This window comes from Arachis duranensis, chromosome 9, assembly GCF_000817695.3.
Source record: "Arachis duranensis cultivar V14167 chromosome 9, aradu.V14167.gnm2.J7QH, whole genome shotgun sequence".
In the NCBI taxonomy this organism is placed as follows: Eukaryota; Viridiplantae; Streptophyta; class Magnoliopsida; order Fabales; family Fabaceae; genus Arachis; species Arachis duranensis.
In genome coordinates, this window is record NC_029780.3 from 1,159,958 (window position 1) to 1,183,199 (window position 23,242).

General features: G+C 30.5%; 1 protein-coding gene and 1 pseudogene across 1 annotated transcript; one reads left to right on the forward strand and one right to left on the reverse strand.

The window, feature by feature from the left end:
* Positions 1-1,909: 1,909 nt before the first annotated feature.
* On the reverse strand, positions 1,910-4,624 carry LOC107463712 (protein POST-ILLUMINATION CHLOROPHYLL FLUORESCENCE INCREASE, chloroplastic-like; annotated as a pseudogene).
* An 807-nt stretch (positions 4,625-5,431) lies between these two features.
* On the forward strand, positions 5,432-7,696 carry LOC107463855 (palmitoyl-monogalactosyldiacylglycerol delta-7 desaturase, chloroplastic). The gene is made up of 5 exons (XM_016082738.3): positions 5,432-6,123; positions 6,215-6,355; positions 6,467-6,607; positions 7,002-7,108; positions 7,245-7,696. The coding sequence occupies exons 1-5, from the start codon at positions 5,527-5,529 to the stop codon at positions 7,438-7,440; spliced, it is 1,182 nt and encodes a 393-aa protein (XP_015938224.1). The 5' UTR covers positions 5,432-5,526; the 3' UTR covers positions 7,441-7,696.
* Positions 7,697-23,242: the final 15,546 nt, after the last annotated feature.

Below are 23,242 nucleotides of genomic sequence, written 5' to 3' on the forward strand. Positions count from 1 at the left end.
CTGTTTTTGTCTTTGTAAAGGTCTTTGATTTAGTTTTTATCGTTAATATGTTTTGTTAGATATTAATATGACAAACTAAATATTAATCTAGAAGGCTATATTATACAATTATTTTAATGGTAGAAGATATACAAACACCTAGAAGAAGATTTTGAGGAAAACAAGAAGTGTAAGAGTAACATTTAAAAGTGAGAATTGTCAAAGGTGGGTTAAGAAAATAAGGACAATTTATGCAGTTGAATTCATCGCGTGCTAGAACGCCAGGATTGAAACAACACATTTTGTCCTTTGGGATTTAGATTTGGAATTAATGCAGGACTTTATTGTAATTATAAAACAATAAATAGTAAATAATTAGTTTTAAAGGCAATACCAATGAAAATATTTTTCATGTTTGCATGTAATAATAGGGGTGAGCAGGGTTTGATTCGGATTCTAATTCAGAATCGAACCGATCAAAATGTAATTGGTTCGGTTTGGTTTGAATTTGTATTTTTTTGTGTATGTATCTGTCGAATTAAACCAAACTAAATAACAACGAATTGGTTCGGTTTGGGTAATTACGATCAAAATATAATTAGTTCGGTTTGGTTTGAATTTGTATTTTTTTGTGTATGTATCTGTCGAATTAAACCAAACTAAATAACAACGAATTGGTTCGGTTCGGGTAATTAGGTACCGATAACTTTGAAATTCATAAAAAAACTAATTTTTATCTTAAAAATTCAACAAGTACAATAAACATGTAATATCAATATAAATAATTTAAAAATGTTAAACACCAAATACATTAAAAACTAAATTCCTTAAAATCCAAACGTATTAATAGTGAATAATCTCATTAAAAGTCACTAAAAGTCATATATATTTTTTTATTTTTTTATTTAATTAATATATAATCAGGTTTACAGGTTGGTCTGAGTTTTGCATCCCCAGAACCGATATCCGAACCAATCATTAACAAAGGCCATTGATTTGGTTCGAATTGGACCCAATTACCCGTTAATTCCAGAACTAATTTAATTTGTTCGGTTCGAATTCGGACGGGTAATCGGGTATCCACTATCCGTGCTCACCCCTATTTTTTTTTCCTAAATTATTTTTTTCTATTTCAAATCTCTGGTATTCTTCTTATAATTGCTTTTACGGCTCTATTTTCCTTTTTTATACATTTTTTTAGTATAACTCACATTTCATTGACGGATATGAAAATCTTGATGGCGTAATAACTAATACCTTTCAAAAATTTCCAACTAGTAGGTTGGAAATCTTTTCTAATGGCAAACATTTTTCCCACTTAAAATGGAATAGAGAAATTAAACCTTCATAGAATTCTAAACCATTTTTTTCTTCTCTCAATTAATGGACCTGCAGCTTCTATTTGACTTTGGCATGTCATTGTATTCAATAAATTAATATGGTTAGCATTTATTGCATTTTATTCATAATAATTGTCACTTAAATTGTTTTTTTTTTAAGAAATAAAAAATAATTATTTTATATAAAACCACTTTTTTCCAAGGAAATTGCATATATAAACAAACATAACATAGTACTATTTTAATGGTTTGTAATAGTACATTTCTATATATTTATTTATACTATTCTTCACATCATTACATGCATGCTATATAAGTATAAACACTTCATTTTCAGAAAGAGAAATAATAGACCTAAACTTGCAAGATTTTACACTCATTACTATCTAAGGTTGATGGGGGCAGTTATGTATTGCCATTTTTTTCAGTGCAGAGTAGAATTGGAATATACAATGCTTTTATATATATTTGAGTATTCAAATCAACAATAATATGCTTTAATCAAGACTCTTATGCGTATCTGAAATATCGATATTCTAAAGTAGTAATTTTAAACGTTAATTTTAATTATAAAAAATATATACAATATATATTAATTAAAATCAACCATTAAAATTATTGAAACATCAGTGTTTTAGGTATATTTAAATTTTTTCCTTATATATATACAATTCTAATCCTCAGGGTCAGAATCAGCATCAATGGGGCATGTTCCATCACACAAGTGGCTAGTGGGTTGAACTCTATGGAGTTAGGATCTGTGCACCCTGGAACAAGATCTAGATTGCATCTATCACCCTGCATTGTGAAATTATATTCTTAATCAAGAAGGTTTAGCAATCAATTACATAAATCAAATGAAGATGCTATAATGTCTTTGTAGTTTGTACTTACCCCTTCTAATGATAAGTTACCAGTTATAGCACATCTGGTCATGACTACACTTGTGTCTGGGAATACTGCTTTCTCACATGCTCCATCTTTACTCAGTTCCTCTGCCAATCCCTACACCAAAGTCACAAATTTAAGATCATGTTAACTAAATTATCATAATAGCAAGTTAAACACTATATGTGTAGTTACCCCTTCTAATGATAAGTTATCAAAAAGTGAATTGATAAATTTAATAATACAGTGAATCATATTTTTGTTAGTATTGCAAGTGTGAAGAGTGCATGAAGTTAGTCCCACATCAAAGAAAGCAAGAAAGAGTGAGGAGTTTATAACATGAGAGACCCATTAATTTACTATCTAATTCCTTCCCGAAATTTCCTTGGTGGTTGATTTAATTTAATTTTTACTTGTGTAGGAGTTTTTAACCATTTACAATCTCACAATAGAAAATAAAGAACTATGATTATTATTATTATTACCTCGTTAAAGAATTCAATTGGCTTGTTCTGAAAACCTTTGGGAACTTGAAACTGCAGCCTATGGACCATCCCAGTCCACTCCATTTGTGAATGAGAAGATCAAGTTCAAAGCTATACACAAGAGAACAATAACAAGTTAATAACACCACAATAAATGGTTTTTGTCAAGAGTGTACACTTCCATTTTGAGAGAAATAAAATAAATATACCATGCTTAGGAATGCATATTTGGATGGTATAAATTGGCTTATCAGCTTTGCCTCTGTCTTTTCTTAGTATAGCCCTTGGCTCACCACCACACATAATTGGCTGATTAAAACCTCCTGAAAATTTTTACATAAAATTGGAAGAAGAGAAAAAAAAAGGGAAATTTATTATCTATGAGGACTATTTATTCAAAAATGCTGTGACAACTAAATACTTGGTCAAAAATTAGTACCATTAAAAGCAACTCCAAATTCTTCATTAGGTGAAAGTTGAGCTGCTGCTGGATTGTAAAAAAAGCTTTAGCTTTTCTCCCTGAAAGAAATTAAAAAATAAAAAGTTAAACTATTTCATTGAAATGTAATAATTCAGAATTAGTTATAATACAATGTGATAGTGTATGTTACTGTTGAAACTCAGGTGCATTCGACTTTCACGTGAAGTTGATAATTGAGAGCCGTTAGATGATTTGACTGATTTGACTAAATTTTTATCTAACAGCTCTCGGCTATTAACTTCACGTGAAGTCGACTGCACCTGAGTTTTCACCATATGTTACACATACTGAAGTTGGAGGGAGGCCATTCATGGTTTTCCAATATACAGGTGCCCTCCCAAGTTCAAACATTGCCCATGATGGAAGCTTGTACCTAAAAGAATAAAATTATAGTTGAAATTAATCTGAATCAAAACCAAAATAGAAAATGTTATTTCAGTGGGAATTCATACTCCTGAATTTCCTGATATGGAGTTGTTGCAACAGCAGCAGCAGCAGCACTAATCCTTTTATTTGGTTTCACATTTCTCTTCTTCATGGGGTAACATCTTGGTAGTGAAACATTGAGAAAATTATTGGCTGCATCAGAAATGTTACACTGATTTAGATCATCTCATACACATTCTGTTACAAAGGATTCTTAAACATGAAGGTTCTTATGAAATTTGTGTGTTTTATATGTGATTTTCTATATATTATAACTCTATAAACATTATGAATGAAAATAGTGACTATAAATATAGAATCATCACCTTTTTACCAGTTTAAGTAAAATAATTGCCATGAGTCATATAATAAGGTTGTTGGTGAAGATTATTAGCACAGAACATATCTTAGCCTCGTATCAAAGTTCATGTAAATTCAATTTCAATGTAATGATAATTTGTTATAGTTCCTACTTTGGTGGAGAAACTTGACACAAAATCTATAGTTGTTTATTATATCTTCTAAAAGTCTTTGGACTTCTACTTTTTTTTTCTAATCATAACTTCAAAATTCTAGAATAATCAAGCTTTTCTCATTAAATAACATAAGCTCAACTACATGAATTAAACAAGGTGAAAACTCAAACGCAATCAACTTCATATGTAATTGATAGTTGAGAACCGTTAAATGATTTAACTGATTTGATTAAATTTTCATCTAACGACTTTCACTTATAAACTTCACGTGAAGTTGGCTGTAACTAAGTTTCCACAATTAAACAATGATCATTATAATCAAAAGCTAAACTAAACTAAACATAACTAAACATGTGGCGTTTTAATTGATTCTTAAAATTACATAACTAAAGTGAAATAAACGCGTATTAGAAGACTAACCAAGACACAAGGTTGCGTGGAATAACCAAACATTGATACTTTTGTTGTTGCAGCCATCATTGAATCAAATCACTCACACTCTTTTTGTGCCGTCAAATTTGCTTTGCTTCTCCACCACTCTCTTTCTCTGAGGTTAGAAAGAATGATGCAAAGTATAACTAAATCATCATATATCATATGATATCATATAGTAAGATATTTTAATAGCAAAGAGATATTTTTTAAGTTGGCGTGTGGGAAAGTGAGAAGTGGCAAATGGTAAGACACATCTATAACACCCTATTAAACCAAAATTTTGGTAATTTTGGAAAATAAAATAGAAATGAACCTTGTAATTAGTCTTTTTCCATTATAAATAAATAACACCAATATAAAAGAAAACATCAAAAGTTGTACTAGTAATGAGGATAAAACAAAAAAACAAAAAAAAACAAAGGGTTATCTAAGCAATGAAAATAGGCCAATTCTATAGTGCTTATGAGTTTTTGTCTGAATGTTGCTTAACTTACTTTTTGTAGTAAATTTTGATTTTTTAAAAATTATTTATTTTTATATTTTTTAAATAAAATAATAATTTTTAACTCTTTTTAGTAAATAAGCATCACATTATAGACACCATAGCAGTCACCGTAAAAATATCTGGACCTTATTACTTTAGGGAAATCCCATTCATAGGCCAATAGACTTCAAGGATTGCCTTATCCTCCTACACTTTCTTTCTCCTTTTTTTTCTCCCACTTAGCTTTATAACTTCATGCCACGTTTTTCATGAAAAATTAATTACTTAACTAATTAAATTAAAACTCCATTTTCCCCACAAGTGACTGCCACCACAAATTGTGGGTCACTTGCCACATCACAATCACCAAAATCAAACCCCAACAACATAAAACCCCCTTAAAAACCCAAACCCAAGATTCTCCCATTCTCCACCCTCAAAATAGTACAATTTTTTAAGGCCTTATTCATTGTTTTTCATTTTAACAAAAACAAGGGTCTTTTAACAAAAAGGGTCATTTTTTTTTTCCTTCATGGCTCTGATCACATCACAGTCTAAACACCCTCTTCTTAACCAAATTACCACTGTTCACTGTGCAATTCCAAGGTTGAACAGAACTGTGATTGGTCTTGGATCCTTCACAAACAATGTTAAAACCATTAAAGTTTGCAACTTTGACTCAAACCCAAGAAAATTCACTCTTCAAAATCACAACTTTATTACCTATAACAATAACAAGAAGCCAATAACAATAGCAAATGCTGCATTTTCTTCAGAAACTTTGGTGCCACCAGAACAAGAACAAGAAGAGCAAGGGCCATTGAAGAATCAGAGAAGGATTCTGCTATCTGATGTGATTGTGGAGAGAGAGAGGAATGTGTTATTTGGAAGGAAATGGAACTCATTGGATGTTGGAACTGCTGGTGTTGTTCTTGCCATGCATGTTCTTAGCCTCTTTGCACCATTTCAATTCAATTTCCATGCTCTTTGTGTTGCTTTGGCTTTGTATGTTGTGACTGGTCTATTTGGTATCACACTCTCTTTCCATAGAAACCTTTCTCATAGGAGCTTCAAGCTTCCCAAATGGCTTGAATATACATTTGCCTATTGTGGAGTTCTTGCTCTTCAGGTGCAAATTTTTTTTAATTTCACTCAAATACATATTTTTATAAATGCTTGGGACTGAATTGAAGAAGAAAAATGATTTTTTTTTTTTTCAGGGTAACCCAATTGATTGGGTTAGCACTCATAGGTACCATCACCAATTCTGTGATTCAGAGAGAGACCCTCATAGCCCCACTGAAGGATTCTGGTTCAGCCATATGAGTTGGCTATTTGATACAAATTCTATCATAGAAAGGGTATTATAGGAATTTCAACTATTTTCCTATTTCTTTGTCTTTTTGTTAATTTCCCACATGTTAATTCAATAGTACATAAATTTTATTGTTGTTGAATGTATATGTTTGCAGTGTGGGGAGACAAACAATGTTGGTGATTTAGAGAAACAATCTTTTTATAGGTTTATAAGAAGTAGTTACATTGTTCATCCACTTGCTTTGGGAGCTCTTCTTTATGCCATTGGAGGATTTCCTTTTCTTGTTTGGGGAATGGTAAGATAATTTTCTTTAATATCACTTATTTGAATGATATATGACAAATTAAAATGAGGTCATGGAATGCAATGTCAAGTTGGCAATATCTTATTTTATGCATTCAAAAAGTTGTGAAGTAAAGAAGTAAAATCAATCATATACTTTCCATTTTCAATTCATTTGTTATACGGTGGAAACTCAAGTTGCAGCCAACTTCACGCGAAGTTAATAACTGAGAACCGTTAGATGAAAATTCAATTAAATCAGGCAAATCATTTAAGCGTTCTCAACTATCTAACTTCACGTGAAGTTAACTGCACATGAGTTATATATATATGTTATCTACTTAAACTTTGTAGGTATAGGGAGTGTTTACTTGAAGCTTATGCATGAATTGGTTACATGAACACAGGGTGTGAGGATTGTTTGGGTGTACCACATAACTTGGTTGGTAAATTCAGCTTGCCATGTATGGGGGAATCAAGCATGGAACACCAAGGACTTATCCAGAAACAATTGGTATTTCTATTTTCAATCTTTCAACTATGTTATAATTACGCTTATAATTTCTATTAGTGTACTTTATCCTTAATTATTGTGCTAATACATGTTATTTGATTGAATATTAAATTAAAATCTTGGAAAAATTGATAAGGTGGGTAGCATTGCTTGCATTTGGTGAAGGTTGGCACAATAACCACCATGCATTTGAGTATTCAGCTAGACATGGCTTAGAGTGGTGGCAATTGGACATGACTTGGTATGTGGTTAGGTTCTTACAAGCAATTGGATTGGCCACTGATGTGAAGCTACCCTCTCAAAGTCACAAGCAAAAAATGGCATTCAATTGAATGGTGCAAGATTTCAAAGTAGCCACATGAAACATAGTTCTTTGTTCAAGTCCTATGTGGTAGGAAGGGGAAAAAAGAAGGGTATATTAGTAATATTTTAAAAGAAGATAAACAAGTTGGGCAAATGAGGATTTGAGTGAGTGGTACTTTTGTTGATGGCAAAGTTGTTTTGTTAGGCAAGTGAAAGTTGCTTGTAGTTTGTTCCCTTTTTTGGGTGTTACTTTCAGCATTCATGAATAATGAATGTATGATTTGACTATGTATAATTTAACTCTAATAGTTTAGATATAAAACATTATAACCATGTTACTTAAAAAGGGGGTTAATGGTGAAATTAGTAGCTAAAAATGGAGTCATTTTTCAAATTTTTTTTGAAAAATTTTATTAATCAAATAGTCTGTTAAATATTATAAATTAATCATTTGTATCCTTTCGTTACTCGAGTAATAGTTTTGTCGATCATTGATGATATAAAACATTAACTAATAACATATAGGATACCTAACATATCTAATTTTGGACACTAAACAAAAAATAAATATATTTATAAAAATCTATTAATTTAGTCTATTTTTTAATTATATAAATTCTAATCCTAATATCACCTAACAACACTAAATTGATAAATTTGCATAAATATATTTGTTTAGTATCTAATTGGATATGCTAGGTATCATGTATGATGTGAGTTAATATTTCGTATCATCAATCGTTGACGAAATATGTTAATTAAGTGACTGAAGAACAAAAATGATTAATTTATAATTTTTGAATGACTAATTTAATTAATAAAATCTTTTAATAACAAATTTAAAGAATCGGTCATCTTTTATAAACTAATTTGACTATTAACAAAAAAAATTACCGAACTTATTCTCAATATAAAATAAACACATAATTATAGAAATTTTTTTTCGATTACTCTTATGAATACACATAATTTTAATTTATATTAATTGTTATTTTTAGTCGGTATTCTAATGGTTTTAGTCTAATATTATATTTTTAACAAAAAGTTTTAAATATAATTGATTAATTACTAGTTAAAAAAATAAATTATACTGATTTGTTATTAATATTATTATTAAATGATTCATGTTTCATGGTTCATACCAATTCAATGTGTTCAACAGTTCCACCCACATTGGGAAAAGGCAAATGCCATTTTCAGAGCATGATTTTTATTCTTCTTCCGTCCATTTTATTCCAATTTCTTTTAATGGTTTATAATTCTCCCAATGTATGTAAAACATGAGCCTTATCTTATATAAATAAAGAAACAAAACCAAAATTGTGTGATTCATTTTTTCCAAAGTCATAAGCGACTAAAACCTCTTAATATGGTGTTGTGTTAATTGGAATCTTGAATTATCAAACCGACGATTGAACAGTATAATCCACATGTTTTTGTTAATAGCGGTGAGCCCGGACAACATTAATATTATGACCCTTTTTTCTTTTTTTATAGTATCTTCTCACTCGATAAAAATAGGATTAATTTGTTGCGAATATGAGTTTTATTTAAGAATCTATTTGTATACATAAAGTAATATTTGAACGACACTTATTTAAAGTGACGAGTAAATTGATCATTCGATCAATTCAAATTATTTAATATTATGACTTATACCTTTTAAGGGTGTATATAGGCCGAATGAAAACTGCATTTATCCTAACTTAGATTCGACTCTAAATATACATCAGGTCTATTTTGTAGACCCTATTCTAGCTCTAAATCTAATAAAACCTAAATATTTTCGGGTTACAATTATACTAGGTCCAAACTGGATGAAAATGGGTCTTTAAAGCTTTAACAATAATTTATAAAAAAAATTATTTATGATGCACTTATTTATAAGAAAGAAAATTGTTACCGAAAAATTAATATTCATATTTAAACTTAAATTTATTCGTAAATTCTAATTTCATGCTTTTTTAATCTATTTTCTAATTCAATAAATATAATTAAAAATAAAACAAATAATTAATATAATATAATATTAAAATTAATTTAAAATATATATATATATATATATCTTTTTTAACTCTCTTAGAGTATGTATATAGACTGAACTTTTTTTTTCTACAGTATCTTCTGACTCGACAAAAATAGGACTAATCCGTCGCGAATATGAGTTTTTTTAAAGGTCTGTTTGCATACACAAAATAAGATTCAAACTCTCCGTATTTGTTTAAACAAACGAGTGAGTTGATTATTCGACCAATCCAAATTAGTTTAATACTAAGATTTTATAGTGGAGAATTTTAATTTTATTGTATATATATATTCCTTATAACTGAATGTGTATTCAACTGAACTTCATCTGTAATTTAATTTCCACAGAACATTCTCCCTTCAATTTTTAGATGATTTTGAATATTTTTTTAAGTAGTTTAATGTTTGAAATGCTTTTTTAAAAGTTTAAACACATTAGGTACTATTAATTAATTAATAGTTTTCTTTTGATTTTTGTAAACACCGTCCATGAATCTTTATGATTTTGGAATTTCATTTTGGGGTAACCGTCCATTTAATAATTTTGAATGAAATGGGGAATTATATTCAATATTAGTACTATATATTAATTTTTCACATGTTGCATGCATTCTTAAAAAGTTCTCCAGGCACATAAAGTTTGAATTTCTACTAAGCTTTGAAGATGGTTAATAATTTGCTTAATTGTTATAGACATTGTTAGATAATATTCTTTTCTTTCATAAATAACTAAATAAGTCTCCTTTTTTTTGTAAACTTTTTTGGCCCATGATAACTTTATTATATATGTGAATATTTATGGAATATTATTTTTTTTCTCATTTACAATTTAGTAAAAAGAGACCAAAAGTAATATAATAAATATGAATTACTCTATTAGTTCCCAAATAAGTGTCTGTTTTTATCTTTTTATTCAGAGTAAAAAAAATTATTGAAATGTATTAGATTTATAAAATAAAAATATGAGTTTCAAAATTAATATTATTTTTGCCACTCCCTTTTGGGCTGAAAATTGTGAACACGAAAGTATCATTTGGGCTTATCATTTAGTATACTCCATTAATGATGTTACTTATTACTATGTAATCCATATCTCTAGTGATTTAATAAGTGAATTTGTTTTGGGCTTGACTTATCATATGAAAGACATCCATAATGAACCACCATCTAATACTAATAACATTTTTAGTCATGAGACTTAAAATACATAAATAAATTCCTAAAAATTAACAGTTTAGACAAATTAATTCTTAAAAAAATATTAATAAAATTATTTACTATAATAATTATAAATATATTATTTTTAAATTAATTCTTATGATTAAGATAAAAAATTTTAATTTAAACTAACGTGTATACATTTGTTATCGTACAAGATTTTATTGATGTTTTTTTTTTCAAAAATTAATCTATCCAAAATGTAAAATTTTAAAAATTTATTTGTCGCTTCATTAGCGAATTAGAAATTACTCAAATTAGCATTGACTATAAATTGATTGTAGGCTCGAGGTTAATTGCTTTCTCTATTAGATTTTCATTTAATTAGTTACAAAAGAATGAAATCCCTATCATTAGTAAACGTTTTTTGGCTACTAGAAAGTGAAATATTTTTCTTAATGAGTTGTGATTTTTAAGCTATTTTGGATTCATTCCCTCTTAATAGATCATTATCTCAATTTCCAACCCTTAACTTGGGACAACTTAAATACAATTATACCCTAATTTTTTACATGCACATTCTAATCTTAAAACACAACTCTTCAAATCAAAGACAAAAAAAAAAAAAAAGTTAAAAGTATTAATTTGTTCAATAATAATACAGAATTACCATTCAATCATTTTACTCATTCATGAGATGATATCATCTTCTCCAATACCATATCATAATACCTTATAACTTACGAAACGCGGACACTTCGCTGAGTTATCGTGTCCACATGTTAGACACATTTCGGACATGATATTTACTGGTATTCATCCGATATGCGTGTCTGTTGTGTTCAACTGTGTCTTAATAAAAAGTAAAAAAAATTTTTCCAGACACATTTGGACACACCTAAAATCCTAAATATCATCATGTGTAAGTATATCTAGTCTTATTCTTAACATGAAATAAATTTAGATATAATATATATTATTATTTATTAAAACAAAAAATATTTTAAATACTTGATATAATTAAAATAAAATATTAAAAATAATTAAAAAAATAATTTATAATTTATATGTATGCGTATCATGTGTCTTATAAGATTTTAAAATTCGTGTATTGGTATGTTCCGCGTCGTGTCGTGTACCGTATCCGTGCATAGCTTATAACTTTTATATTAGAGTAAAGACTCATGTATAATTATTTTCGTGTGAAACTAATATTTGAGAATCGTTAAAAAATTATTTAGTTAAACTTATTAAAGTATCTAATAATTTCTAAATATTAACTTACATAAAAATAATTATCGGAGAATTTTCACTTTTATATTAATCAATTGTTGTTTGTGTGGAATCTGGGTGTAACTCATAACACAGTACAGATTCATTGGGGAAAAAAATGATGAAGAAGAAAGTGGAATATTCAAAAAGTAAATTAAGGATAACCATAAATATTACTCCTAGAATTAACAACCTCGAGCATTGGAACCACCATTTTTTTCATCATTACCTTTATAACTTAATCACCATGCTTTCATGACCTCATAGTTGTATACATTTTATGAACATGAGCAACAAAATTAAAATAATCCTAACAATAGAAGAAGCAAGATTATAATATATATTTATTTCCGCAATGCTTTTATCGAGCAAGGACAAAAAGATTATACTATTGATTATTATTATTATATCATTTAATTTGGGAGAATGAAACAATAATAATCATATGAAGAGAGACAGAAAGGTATAGCTTGATGCAAATAAATTAATTAATGGAGTGTTATAAGCACGAGGGAACAAAAGGCACGATATAGATGAAGTCTATGGACTATGGTTTAATATACTATACACTATATTTTTAATTTAACATTGGTACCTTCGCATTCAAAAAGTGCATTCTGTGAATTATTATGCAAATTTAATTTCCGTTGATTATTGGTCAGAATATGTTATATACGATAGTTTTCTTAGGAATGTGTAATTACCAATCTTATTTTTATTTTCATTTTTCCCCTCATATTTTTTATATAAAATTTCAATATATTTCTAAAGTGTTTCAATTTTCACCCTACGGTTATTTTATTAATTATCAAACTGTTACACCGTCTTACTTTTATTAAAGATATAATTATTAATACATATTTATCTCCTCCAATCTGTTTAAGTTTTTGAAAAAATGGTATTATGATAAATTTAATTTTTATTGCATATAATTATTTAAATATATTATAGTATTATTAATATATCATCATAAAAAAGCAATATATTGCAAGAGAAATTCTCCTAATTAATTCTCATAAATATTCTCTAATTATTTTCTATAATTTTTTTATTTTACTTGAATATATAATTACCCAAATCGAACCAATTCGATTTTATTTGAATTAAATCAGTACAAATCTAAATTAAAAAAAAATACAACCCAATTATATTTTAATTTATTCATGTACATTTTTTGGCTTAAATTAAAACCAACCTGGTCCAATAACATTCTAATTACTTTTCTTAGAACAGTAATGTTCCTACCCTGGCCCAACGCTATGATCCAGGTCCAAATACGCCAAAAGGTCCAATCCAAAGATTGGCCTTCGTTATTCACCGACCTCTTCAAAAGAGGTCGGACTCAACACAGACTTCTTTCCAAAGAAGTCGGGCTCAAGAGATAGCTGGCAGGTAACACTTATTCAAATAAGTAACTGCCCCTGAAATCTCTCAACCCACTTCTAGAAGACATATCTCAACAATCCCTAGATAAAGGGACGGTTATCCACCTAAAAAGGTGGCACTACTCCAACGGTGGTTATTGGATCACCACTATAAATATCCTGACACTCCTCAGGTATCTCTAAATTCCAATACATTCTAAACCTGCTTAACCCCTTGCTGACTTAGGCATCGGAGTGTCTTTGCAGGTACCACCCCCCATCTCTTGGAACACACAACTCGGAGGCGGCTCCCAGACGTAAACCAAGTCGGAGACCACACTCCTCCAGCGCTTGGGCCTCAAACAAGTCCAACCACCGTCCGGTTCTAGGTAAGCCCCGGAACATTGGCGCCGTTGCCGGGGACCTGGAGCTCAACTCTTGATAATGGCGGATGATCAATAACATAGTCAGACAACCACTCGACATGAATAAGATGCAAGCATGTTAAAAAGAAGTTGGAATACAGTTTCTATGGATACCAGAAATCCCGTAAAAACTTCTCCCAATGGGCAGAGGATATCAAATAGGGATGATGATTCTACTTCTACAGTTAAATTGGATTAAAAGAGAAGAAAGCACCGTCCCAAGGCCATTGTAAGAAGCAAACCAAGACGAACTCGAAAGCCAATTGAATAAAAGAATTTTCAATTCAGAAAATTCAATTGGCAAAAGGAGTTACGTAAAAAAAAAGACGAACTCGAAAGCCAATTGAATAAAAGAATTTTCAATTCAGAAAATTCAATTGGCAAAAGAAGTTACGTGAAAAAAAAAAGAGAGGAAAAGGGAACGTGACTAATCCCAACCTCTTCCTGAAATAAGATGGACAATGACATCTGTGCCAACTTACAATCTCGGAAAAATCTATGATACCCACTCATGAAATGGAACAGTTGCATGTTCCAAATACACAACATCAGCCAATTTGAATGCAACCCAATCCGACAACGGAGTGATGAATCCAGTTTTTTCTTCAGTGGATTCACCTGTCAATTACAACAGTGAATAACACAAAGAATTCTCATGGTACACCTTTCGTTGGTTGCTCACAAATTACATCACTGCCAATGAATATGGAAAGAAATATTCCTGTGGTAGAATTTGATGTTTGCACACCAATAGAGATGGATGTCTTCCAGGAAGAAAATTGGAATCCGATCCAAAGAAAAAAGAAAGTCGGGGTGACAAAGGCCCAGTCTTCATTGGAGGGAATGATGGTCAGACTCTTCTTCAAAGGTCGGATGAGCCGGGAGCTCACCAAAGAAAATCCGACCTCTTTTAGAGAGCTCACGAAGAAAAGTCCGACCTCTTTTAAAGGTTAGACTTTACAATAAGGTTGGATGAGTTGGGAGCTCACCAAAGAAAATCCGACCTCTTTTAGAGAGCTCACGAAGAAAAGTCCGACCTCTTTTAAAGGTCAGACTTTACAATAAGGTCGGATGAGTTGGGAGCTCACAAAGAAAATTCGACCTCTTTTAGAGAGCTCATGAAGAAAGTCCGACCTCTTTTAAAGGTTAGACTCTACAATGAGGTCTAAAACCTCATTGCTCAGAAGAATCCGACCTCTTTAGATCCGACAAGGAAAAAATCCGACCTCGTTTTGGAGTCTGTAAAAATCCGACCTCTTTCACGATCAACTCTACAATGAGGTCAAAAACCTCAAAGAATATAAAGGTGAAACTCTACACTGAGATAAAAAAACCTCCAGGCTGATAAAGAAAAATCCGACCTCTTTTTGGAGTTTATGAAAAAAAAAATCCGACCTCTTTCATGATCAACTCTACAAAGAGGTCGAAAACCTCGAAGCTTACCTGAAAGAAAAATCCGACCTTTTCTAGGGATCGAAGCTTATGAAGAAAATCTGACCTCCTCTGAGGATTCAAGTCTACAAATAAAAATCCGACTTCCTTTAAGAGCTTACAAAGAAAAGTCCGACTTCTTTCTTGAGATACAACTTCGAGAACCAGATCCCAAGCATAAATGGCCATGAGAAGGTCATACGAAGAAATTTCTCAACTAACAACCTCGTCTTGATCCAAAATGACATCGGACCAAAAGCGGACGAAGAAAGGCCAACACCAAAATGAAAAGATCCAACAAAGTCACTTAAGACTTGAAAAAGAACTACTACAACATACTCAACTTACTCGAAAACAATCTACCTAGATTGTGCCATGTTTACAACAAAAGGGATACTACAGCTAGAAAGCGCACCTTACTCCTTAATGCACACTTTTTCTGACTTGAAGTGATGAGATCCAAAGTGGCGTAAGAAGTTATAAATGCAAATCGTGGTCCGACCTCATTAAGCCACTTGTACTAAATCAAACTGGCAAGGAGCAAAGCCTAAAACGAATTGCACAAATAACTTAAGGACAACGTGATCATAATCAAACATCAACACGAAGAGGATGTAAACCCGACGTCACAACAATTTGTTTAAAACAAATTGAGAAAGGATGGCGATTTATAAGAATGCCTCCTCAAGCCAAGAGATAAGTATCCAACCTTACTAAGTTGACACAACAAGTATAAAACAAGTTATCCGACCTCCCAAAAAGAGAGTCTAAAATAACTTGTAAAAGTCACATAGCAACAAATAGTAAGATTCAAGAATGGTATGACTGAATACTCGAGTCTGACTTTATGAAGCTCGACCTCGAGTAGGGGCATTGGCTTATCATGAAAGCTAAGTCCAAAATTATTAAAAACTAAAGACAACATTCTACAATGATGCTAGAGCACGAAAGAAGAACGTGACCCCCTTCCAGAAACCTGAGAGCAAACTCAGATAAGGAAAGAGCTCTTGAGACAAAAGATGGCTACGAGATTCGCCGCAAAAGACCTCATCTTGATAAGAAAAAATATCAGGCTACTGAGTTCGGGCGAATGAAAGCTGACAACAAAAAGGATAGGACCCTACAAGATTACTGAGATCTTAGGAAAAGGTTATTACAAGGTGACCGACTTAAACAGCACCGAGCTACCAAGGTCGTGGCATGCTTGTAACATGAAAATGTACTATAGCTAAAAGCAAACTCTACTCCCTGATATACTCTTTTTCCAACTTCATGATTTTTTCCCAAAAATTAAAGGATTTTTTCTGAAAAAGGGTTTTTAACGAGGCATCATAGTAGAGACTAAGGGATCATAGATAGTGAAAAACCCTTAGTAGCAGTAAAAGTACCTTCGCAAACAAATAAAGATATTTTATCTCTTATAAATTCCTTCTCGTTTTTCTTTCTTTCTACGAAACGCGCCGACTTAAGCTCGACAAAACGTGAAAATCCCATGAACTGACCTAGATGGTCGTCAGGATAAAACGACGAGGTACAAGTCGGTGTAAAGAGGTTATAAAAGTCGATCGTAATAAACTCGGAAATTATCTGACTTACAAGTCGGAAAAACCGAGAAAAAAGGAAACGCATCGCAAAAATAACCTAAATCATAAGAGCTCAATAAATCAAAATTGAGTATAAGGAATACCAAAAAGAGATCAGGAAACCTATTGAAAGCACTAAGGCAAAAGGCTGTCCCGAGTTGTTAAGGAAAACTTAACTTAAAGAAAGGGACAGTCAGCCAAGAAAAAGGTTTTTCAAAACAAAGATCAAAAATGTTTTTTCTAAGATTACTGAAATCTTAGAAAAGAGCTACTACAAAGTGTCTAACTTCAAGGGTGAAAACCTACCCAGGTCGCAACACACCTCCAACATAAGGAGATAAAACAATTTCTTATGAAAATTGATTTTCTACAATTAACACACACCAATTGAAGCTCGATAAACCGCGAAAATCACGGGCCAATCATATAGAAATCGCCTGGATGAAGCGACGAGGAACCAATTGGTGGAAAGAAGTTACATATGCGAATTGGAAAGAAAACACCTCGAAACAGCTCGGGCCAAACGGGTTGAAAAAGTTGTGTTTAGAACAAGTCACAAAAGTAACTTAACTAAATATGCCCCTTGAGGCATAAATACGATCTAACAACTTGATCCACACGGATAACAAATGGATCGTACAAAATCTTAAGCCCACAATCTCATCTCTACAAGTTCTAAAAATAAACGACCTAGTCGTATAAAATGGAACACTTTCACAAAAACAAGTTGTTCCAAGAAAACTTGTTCTAGCATTCACAACAACATAAGGATAACTTGGATTAAACGAGTTATGCCAATCAACCATATTTTCAACGAAATTGTGTTAAGCACAAGTCATGTCTATCTAAAAGCAAAGCTTTAAAAGTGATTTGTATCAAAATGAATCACTCCAACCAAACGACTCGTATAGAAACGAGTTAAAAAGGAAGGATTGTAAACGTTTTTGAACAAAATCGAACGTAAAAACTATCCTCCAAAACAACTTGGATAAAACAAGTTGAATCATACACAAGGACGACAACCTTGTAAAAACTAGAAAGGGGAGGGAATAAGCATATAATCCCTTCACCTAAGGCGCCAATTTATGCTCGACAAAGCGCAAAAATCACGAGCTGGCCTTTTCAATGGTCGCTCGGATAAAGCAACGAGGTATAAATTGGTGTCCAATGGTTATAATACGGCTTGATGATTTAAAACAACTCAAACCCATGAGTTGAACAAAATCAAGTAAAAAATAACCTAAGTAATTTGTATTAAAATAAATTGCGCAAAACAACTTGATATATAACGAGTTGTGCTTCAAAAAAGTGACTTGTATAAAAAACAAGTCATCTAGAAAACTCAGAATGAATGAGTTCAACAAAAAAGGCTTCATTTGAAAATCCTTTTTGCTTGATTGCTCGAGTCCTACTTCATAAAGCTCGACCACGAGCAGGGGCATAATGGATAAAGCAACGAAGTCCGATGGTTATAAAGATGATCTGATAGTTTAAAAGGACTCAAAATAAACAATTTGTACTTGAAACAAGTTGTGAAGTCCAAAAAAAAAACACAGCTCGAATTTAAATGAGTTGTATGAAATTAGATCAAGAAATAGCCACGTTTTAATTAAACGATTTGAAATGAAACAAATCGTAAGACCTTAAAACTACTCGCATCGAACGAGCTAGATGTGGTTATACTAAAAAATAATTACGAGTTTTGAAATAAACGATTTGTATCAAAACAAGTCGTAAGAAATCAGAATAAGTTTCAGAAAGGTGATTTGTATTAAAACAAGTCATGTATCCTCAAAACAACTCGAATTGAACGAGTTGTACGAAACCAGGACAAGAAATATTCTTTGGTTAAGCACGATGTGCTAAAATCAGTCATACAAAGCCTACAAGCCTTAAATAACTCAGAAAGAACGAGTTGAACCAATCAGTCTTTAATAACTCGGAAAGAACGAGTTGTACCAATCAGTCTTAGAAAAAAGACCTGGCCAAAAACAAGTCGTTTAAAGAGGGAAAAGTATTTATAGCACGCCAGGGGCATAAGGGTAAATTGACGCGATCATTAAAGAAACGCGCTGTTACCAATGTAACTGCTCCCACGTGTAAATGCGAAAACCCCAACGGACGCGACGTTTGATTAGACTTGGCGATTAAGAAATTTAAAATCACGTCGGCTACAGACCCAAGTTCGATACTCGAATCCAACTCATAAGCAAAAGAGATTGGACTCGAGTAGGGGCACTGTTCCTACCCTGACCCAACGCTATGGCCCAGGTCCAAATACGCCAAAAGGCCCAATCCAAAGATTGGCTTTCGTTATTCATCGACCTCTTCAAAAGAGGTTGGACTCAACACAGACTTCTTTCCAAAGAAGTCGGGCTCAAGAGATAGCTGGCAGGTAACACTTATTCAAATAAGTAACTGCCCCTGAAATCTCTCAACCCACTTCTAGAAGGCATATCTCAACAATCCCTAGATAAAGGGACGGTTATCCACCTAAAAAGGTGGCACTACTCCAACGGTGGTTATTGGATCACCACTATAAATATCCTGACACTCCTCAAGTATCTCTAAGTTCCAATACATTCTAAACCTGCTTAACCCCATGCTGACTTAGGCATCGGAGTGTCTTTACAGGTACCACCCCCCATCTCTTGAAACACACAACTCGGAGGCGGCTCCCAGACGTAAACCAAGTCGGAGACCACACTCCTCCAGCGCTTGGGCCTCAAACAAGTCCAACCACCGTCCGGTTCTAGGTAAGCCCCGGAACAAGTAATATTAGAGAGATAAATAAAAAAAAATCAAAATTTGTTTTATTATAATTAATAAATATTAAATAGGATAAATTTTGGTTAATTTTGACAATTTTTTTTACTATCAAACATTTTTCGTTCTTAGAATTTATCAGCATAAATTTATTATTTAGATGAAAAAAAGGGAAAGAATAAAAATGCCAAAAAACATGAATTGTTCGATGTTTAATACAGAGCATGCCTTTCAAGCAAGCATTTCAAGATGATAACAAATCATGCTTCTAATTATTTAAGTTAATTAAAGTAACTTATAAATTAAAAGTATATGTAAGCCCATAACCTAGATTGAGCTGCATTCACACTTTTGTTTGGTTAAAGTGTAGATTTATCGGTTGCATGTGTGGATTATTATTCAAACATACATATTATATCATTGTAAACAAATTATTAAATAATTTTGACACAAAAGTATATTATTTAATTTTAAGTTTGAAATAATATTATAATAATAATATTGTTATATAATTTACCAGTGCACTTATGGTCACCTATATATGTTTCTGTATTTCGCTCAAAGTTGAAGAGATTGAACCCCAAAAATAGGCCAACAATAAAGACAAACTAAAACAAACAAAAAAAGGGTGTTCTCCATTTTAAGTGCACAACTAGCTTATTGCTTAGGCAATTGAACTTATTTATTATTTGCAACTTTGAATTATATATTTATTTTTTTATCTGTATTATGCTAATTAATAATGTTTAACAGACAGAAAAAATCAGTTAAAATAGTCTAAATTTGTCTTATTTAATATTTATTAATTATTGCTATAATTAATAATAAATATTAAATAAAATAAATTTAAATTTTTTTCCTCTCTAATGTTATCGATTTTAGAAGAAAATTAAGTATTATGTTAATATCTAAGGAGTTAAATTATTGTCTATTAAAAAAGTTTGGGGATTAAATTACATATGAAGCAAAGTTCAAAGCAAGTTGTATTTCTTTTTTATCTCCCAATACTATATTTGAAAAACTAATAATTTTTCTAATGAATTAATACTTTCATTTCATATTTTTTCCAATTTAAGTAGCTTAGTAACCTTTAAATCACCCACCCCAAAAAATATATATAAATAATTATTAATAAAATTAAACCTTTATATTATGTCCAAAACACCCTTTATGTTATTACTATCAATAAGTATATGTTTGGGGGTTATAATAGCTTTGATAACATTATTAATGTTTAGAATGAATATCGTTTTTATTTTCTTTTTAATAATTGATAAAATTCTGAAATTAAATTAGGGTATGAAGGAACATAAAGAAACAAAGAAAGAAAACATCACAGGTTCTTGTTCCTAATATTCCACTACAAATACACCCTTATAAGTATAGACAAAATATATGGACACCAAAACATAAAGCACATGCCACCTTATAAACCTTAATGAAAAACAGCTTTTTGCATTGTGTACACCTTCTACTGCAACAGTAATGGAATTATTAACTTATATATAAGAAATATAATTACCATTTTATACTTCAGGATCACATAGGAACTAAATATAAATAACAGGAAGCTTAGACAATGAGACACCAAATATTATGTATTGTCTCACTGAATTAAAGACATCTTCCGCATTATTGTTATATATGATCTATAGTGAGTTCATTATAATAATATGTAATTATTTTTTGTGAAAATTGTGGTAAAGTCGACTTCACGTGAATTTGATACGCGAGAGCCGTCGGATGAAAATTTAGTCAAATCAGTCAAATTATCTAACGACTTTCAAGTATAACCTTCACGTGAAGTCGACTTCATTTGAGTTTCCATTATTATTTTTTTCTTTCATGATATCTTTTAAGTCTCATAGAATAAGAATTAATTTGTTATAAATCGAGATTTTATTTAAAGATTTTCTGTTCTCAATAAATTACTTCATGTAGAAGATAAAATTTAAATGCAACCACTAATCTGATTCAAATTAGTTAGTCTATAATTAGTTAATATCATTAAAATGTGTAACATAAAAAACAAAATCATTAATAATTTGTACATTTATTGTAAAACAATTTATAACACATTTAGCTCAATTCTATCTACATACTAATTATAATGATAAAACGTAGATCCAAAAAAAATTATTAACTTATACAGTAAAATTATGTTTTATTTTAAAATATAATTTAATTTTAATATAAACGACGGTCTAACGAAGCTGGTACATTTAGACGACTTTTAAAATAATAAATTTAAAATTTAATTATTTTTATTGATATAATAATACACAATTAATTGTCTATACAATATTATTTTCTACTAATAATGCATAAAAATTATATTCATAAAAGTTAACAATATATATAAATAAATTTATGAAAATATTATTAGCAACATATTATGAGCTAGCTAGGTTTCTGGTAGGGTACCCGATTATCGATATATGAATATATCCTTTTGAAAAGTGTTGTACTCTTCTTGTTGTCAAGCACTTCCTTTAATTTCTCCATTCACATTACAGATTCATCAGGTGCCTTTGGTTCTACACCCACACATTTCGAAAGGAGAGATGTGGTTATTTCAATAACATAAAGGAGGATATATGATTATTTTTTAATTAAAAATATAAAATACAACAACAACAACAAAGTCTTGTCCTACTAGTTGAGGTCGGCTACATAAATCAAACAATGTTATAATGTTTTATCATGTATTATGTCTACAAAGAGACTGTTTACTATGTAAATGGTGGAAGTGAACTCTATATATTTTTTTAATTAAAATTCATATACAATAGAAGTTATTAATTTAAAATTATTGGTTCTCATCATTTTACAAAAAATAAAAAATAAAACATGCAAACGTACTTCTCACTTTTTACATAATTAAGAGCGATCAATAAGAAAAGTTATGTATTAGAGAATAAGAACATCAAAATATGGGTGGTCAAAATAAGTATAATTTGACATGGAATAAAATAGTTGGATGTATCAAAAAAGTAAAAAGAAATATAGGCTTTTGCCCTAGATTCATAAAATTGTTTTAAGTTTGGATACTTTAGAAATGTCTCATCAGCTAACAAAATTCTATCATTTTAATTTATCTCCTAATTATTAAATGAGTAAAAATTTAAATATATGTGATACTTTTTGAAAACATAAAAAGAGAAATTTAAGAAAGATTGAAATTTTTTTATTTATAAATTAAGAGAATAAATTAAGACTTCAAGTATAACTGCACATTTATTTAGAATTTTTAGAAGTAACACAAGATAATACATTACTATATTATTAGAGTGAATTTAGTTACTTTTTAAATAGTTTTTATATATTTGTATAAATTTTTAAAATATCAAGAAGTTTTAATTCAATAATTATTAAAGTTTTGTGAAAAATAATAAATTAATTATATAAAAGCTAAAGTTTTAAAATCACTTTAGTAGTATATAATAGTATGGATAATATTATTTTGAAAAGTGCAGTTTTAGCAAAAAGTAAAGATTGCTTTTATTCGTAAAAAAAAAAATTTAAAAAAAATTATCATATGTATGTATTGAATATATTTTTTTATAAATTTAGTAAATATGTAATATTGAATTTAAAAAGTTTGGAAAAGAGAAAAAAAAGTGGAAGTGGAGCATATTGCAGCACGTGGCCACCATGGGCAGAAGCTTTTTGAATTGAAGTGACTGAGTTGAGTCACAGAACAGGGCCTTGTTCAACGGGCGTTACCCCTTCCCTCTGCTCCTCTCAGCCCTGACTTCAATGCACCACCATTTCTTCTTTTTTAACTTTAATTACCATTCCTTCCTC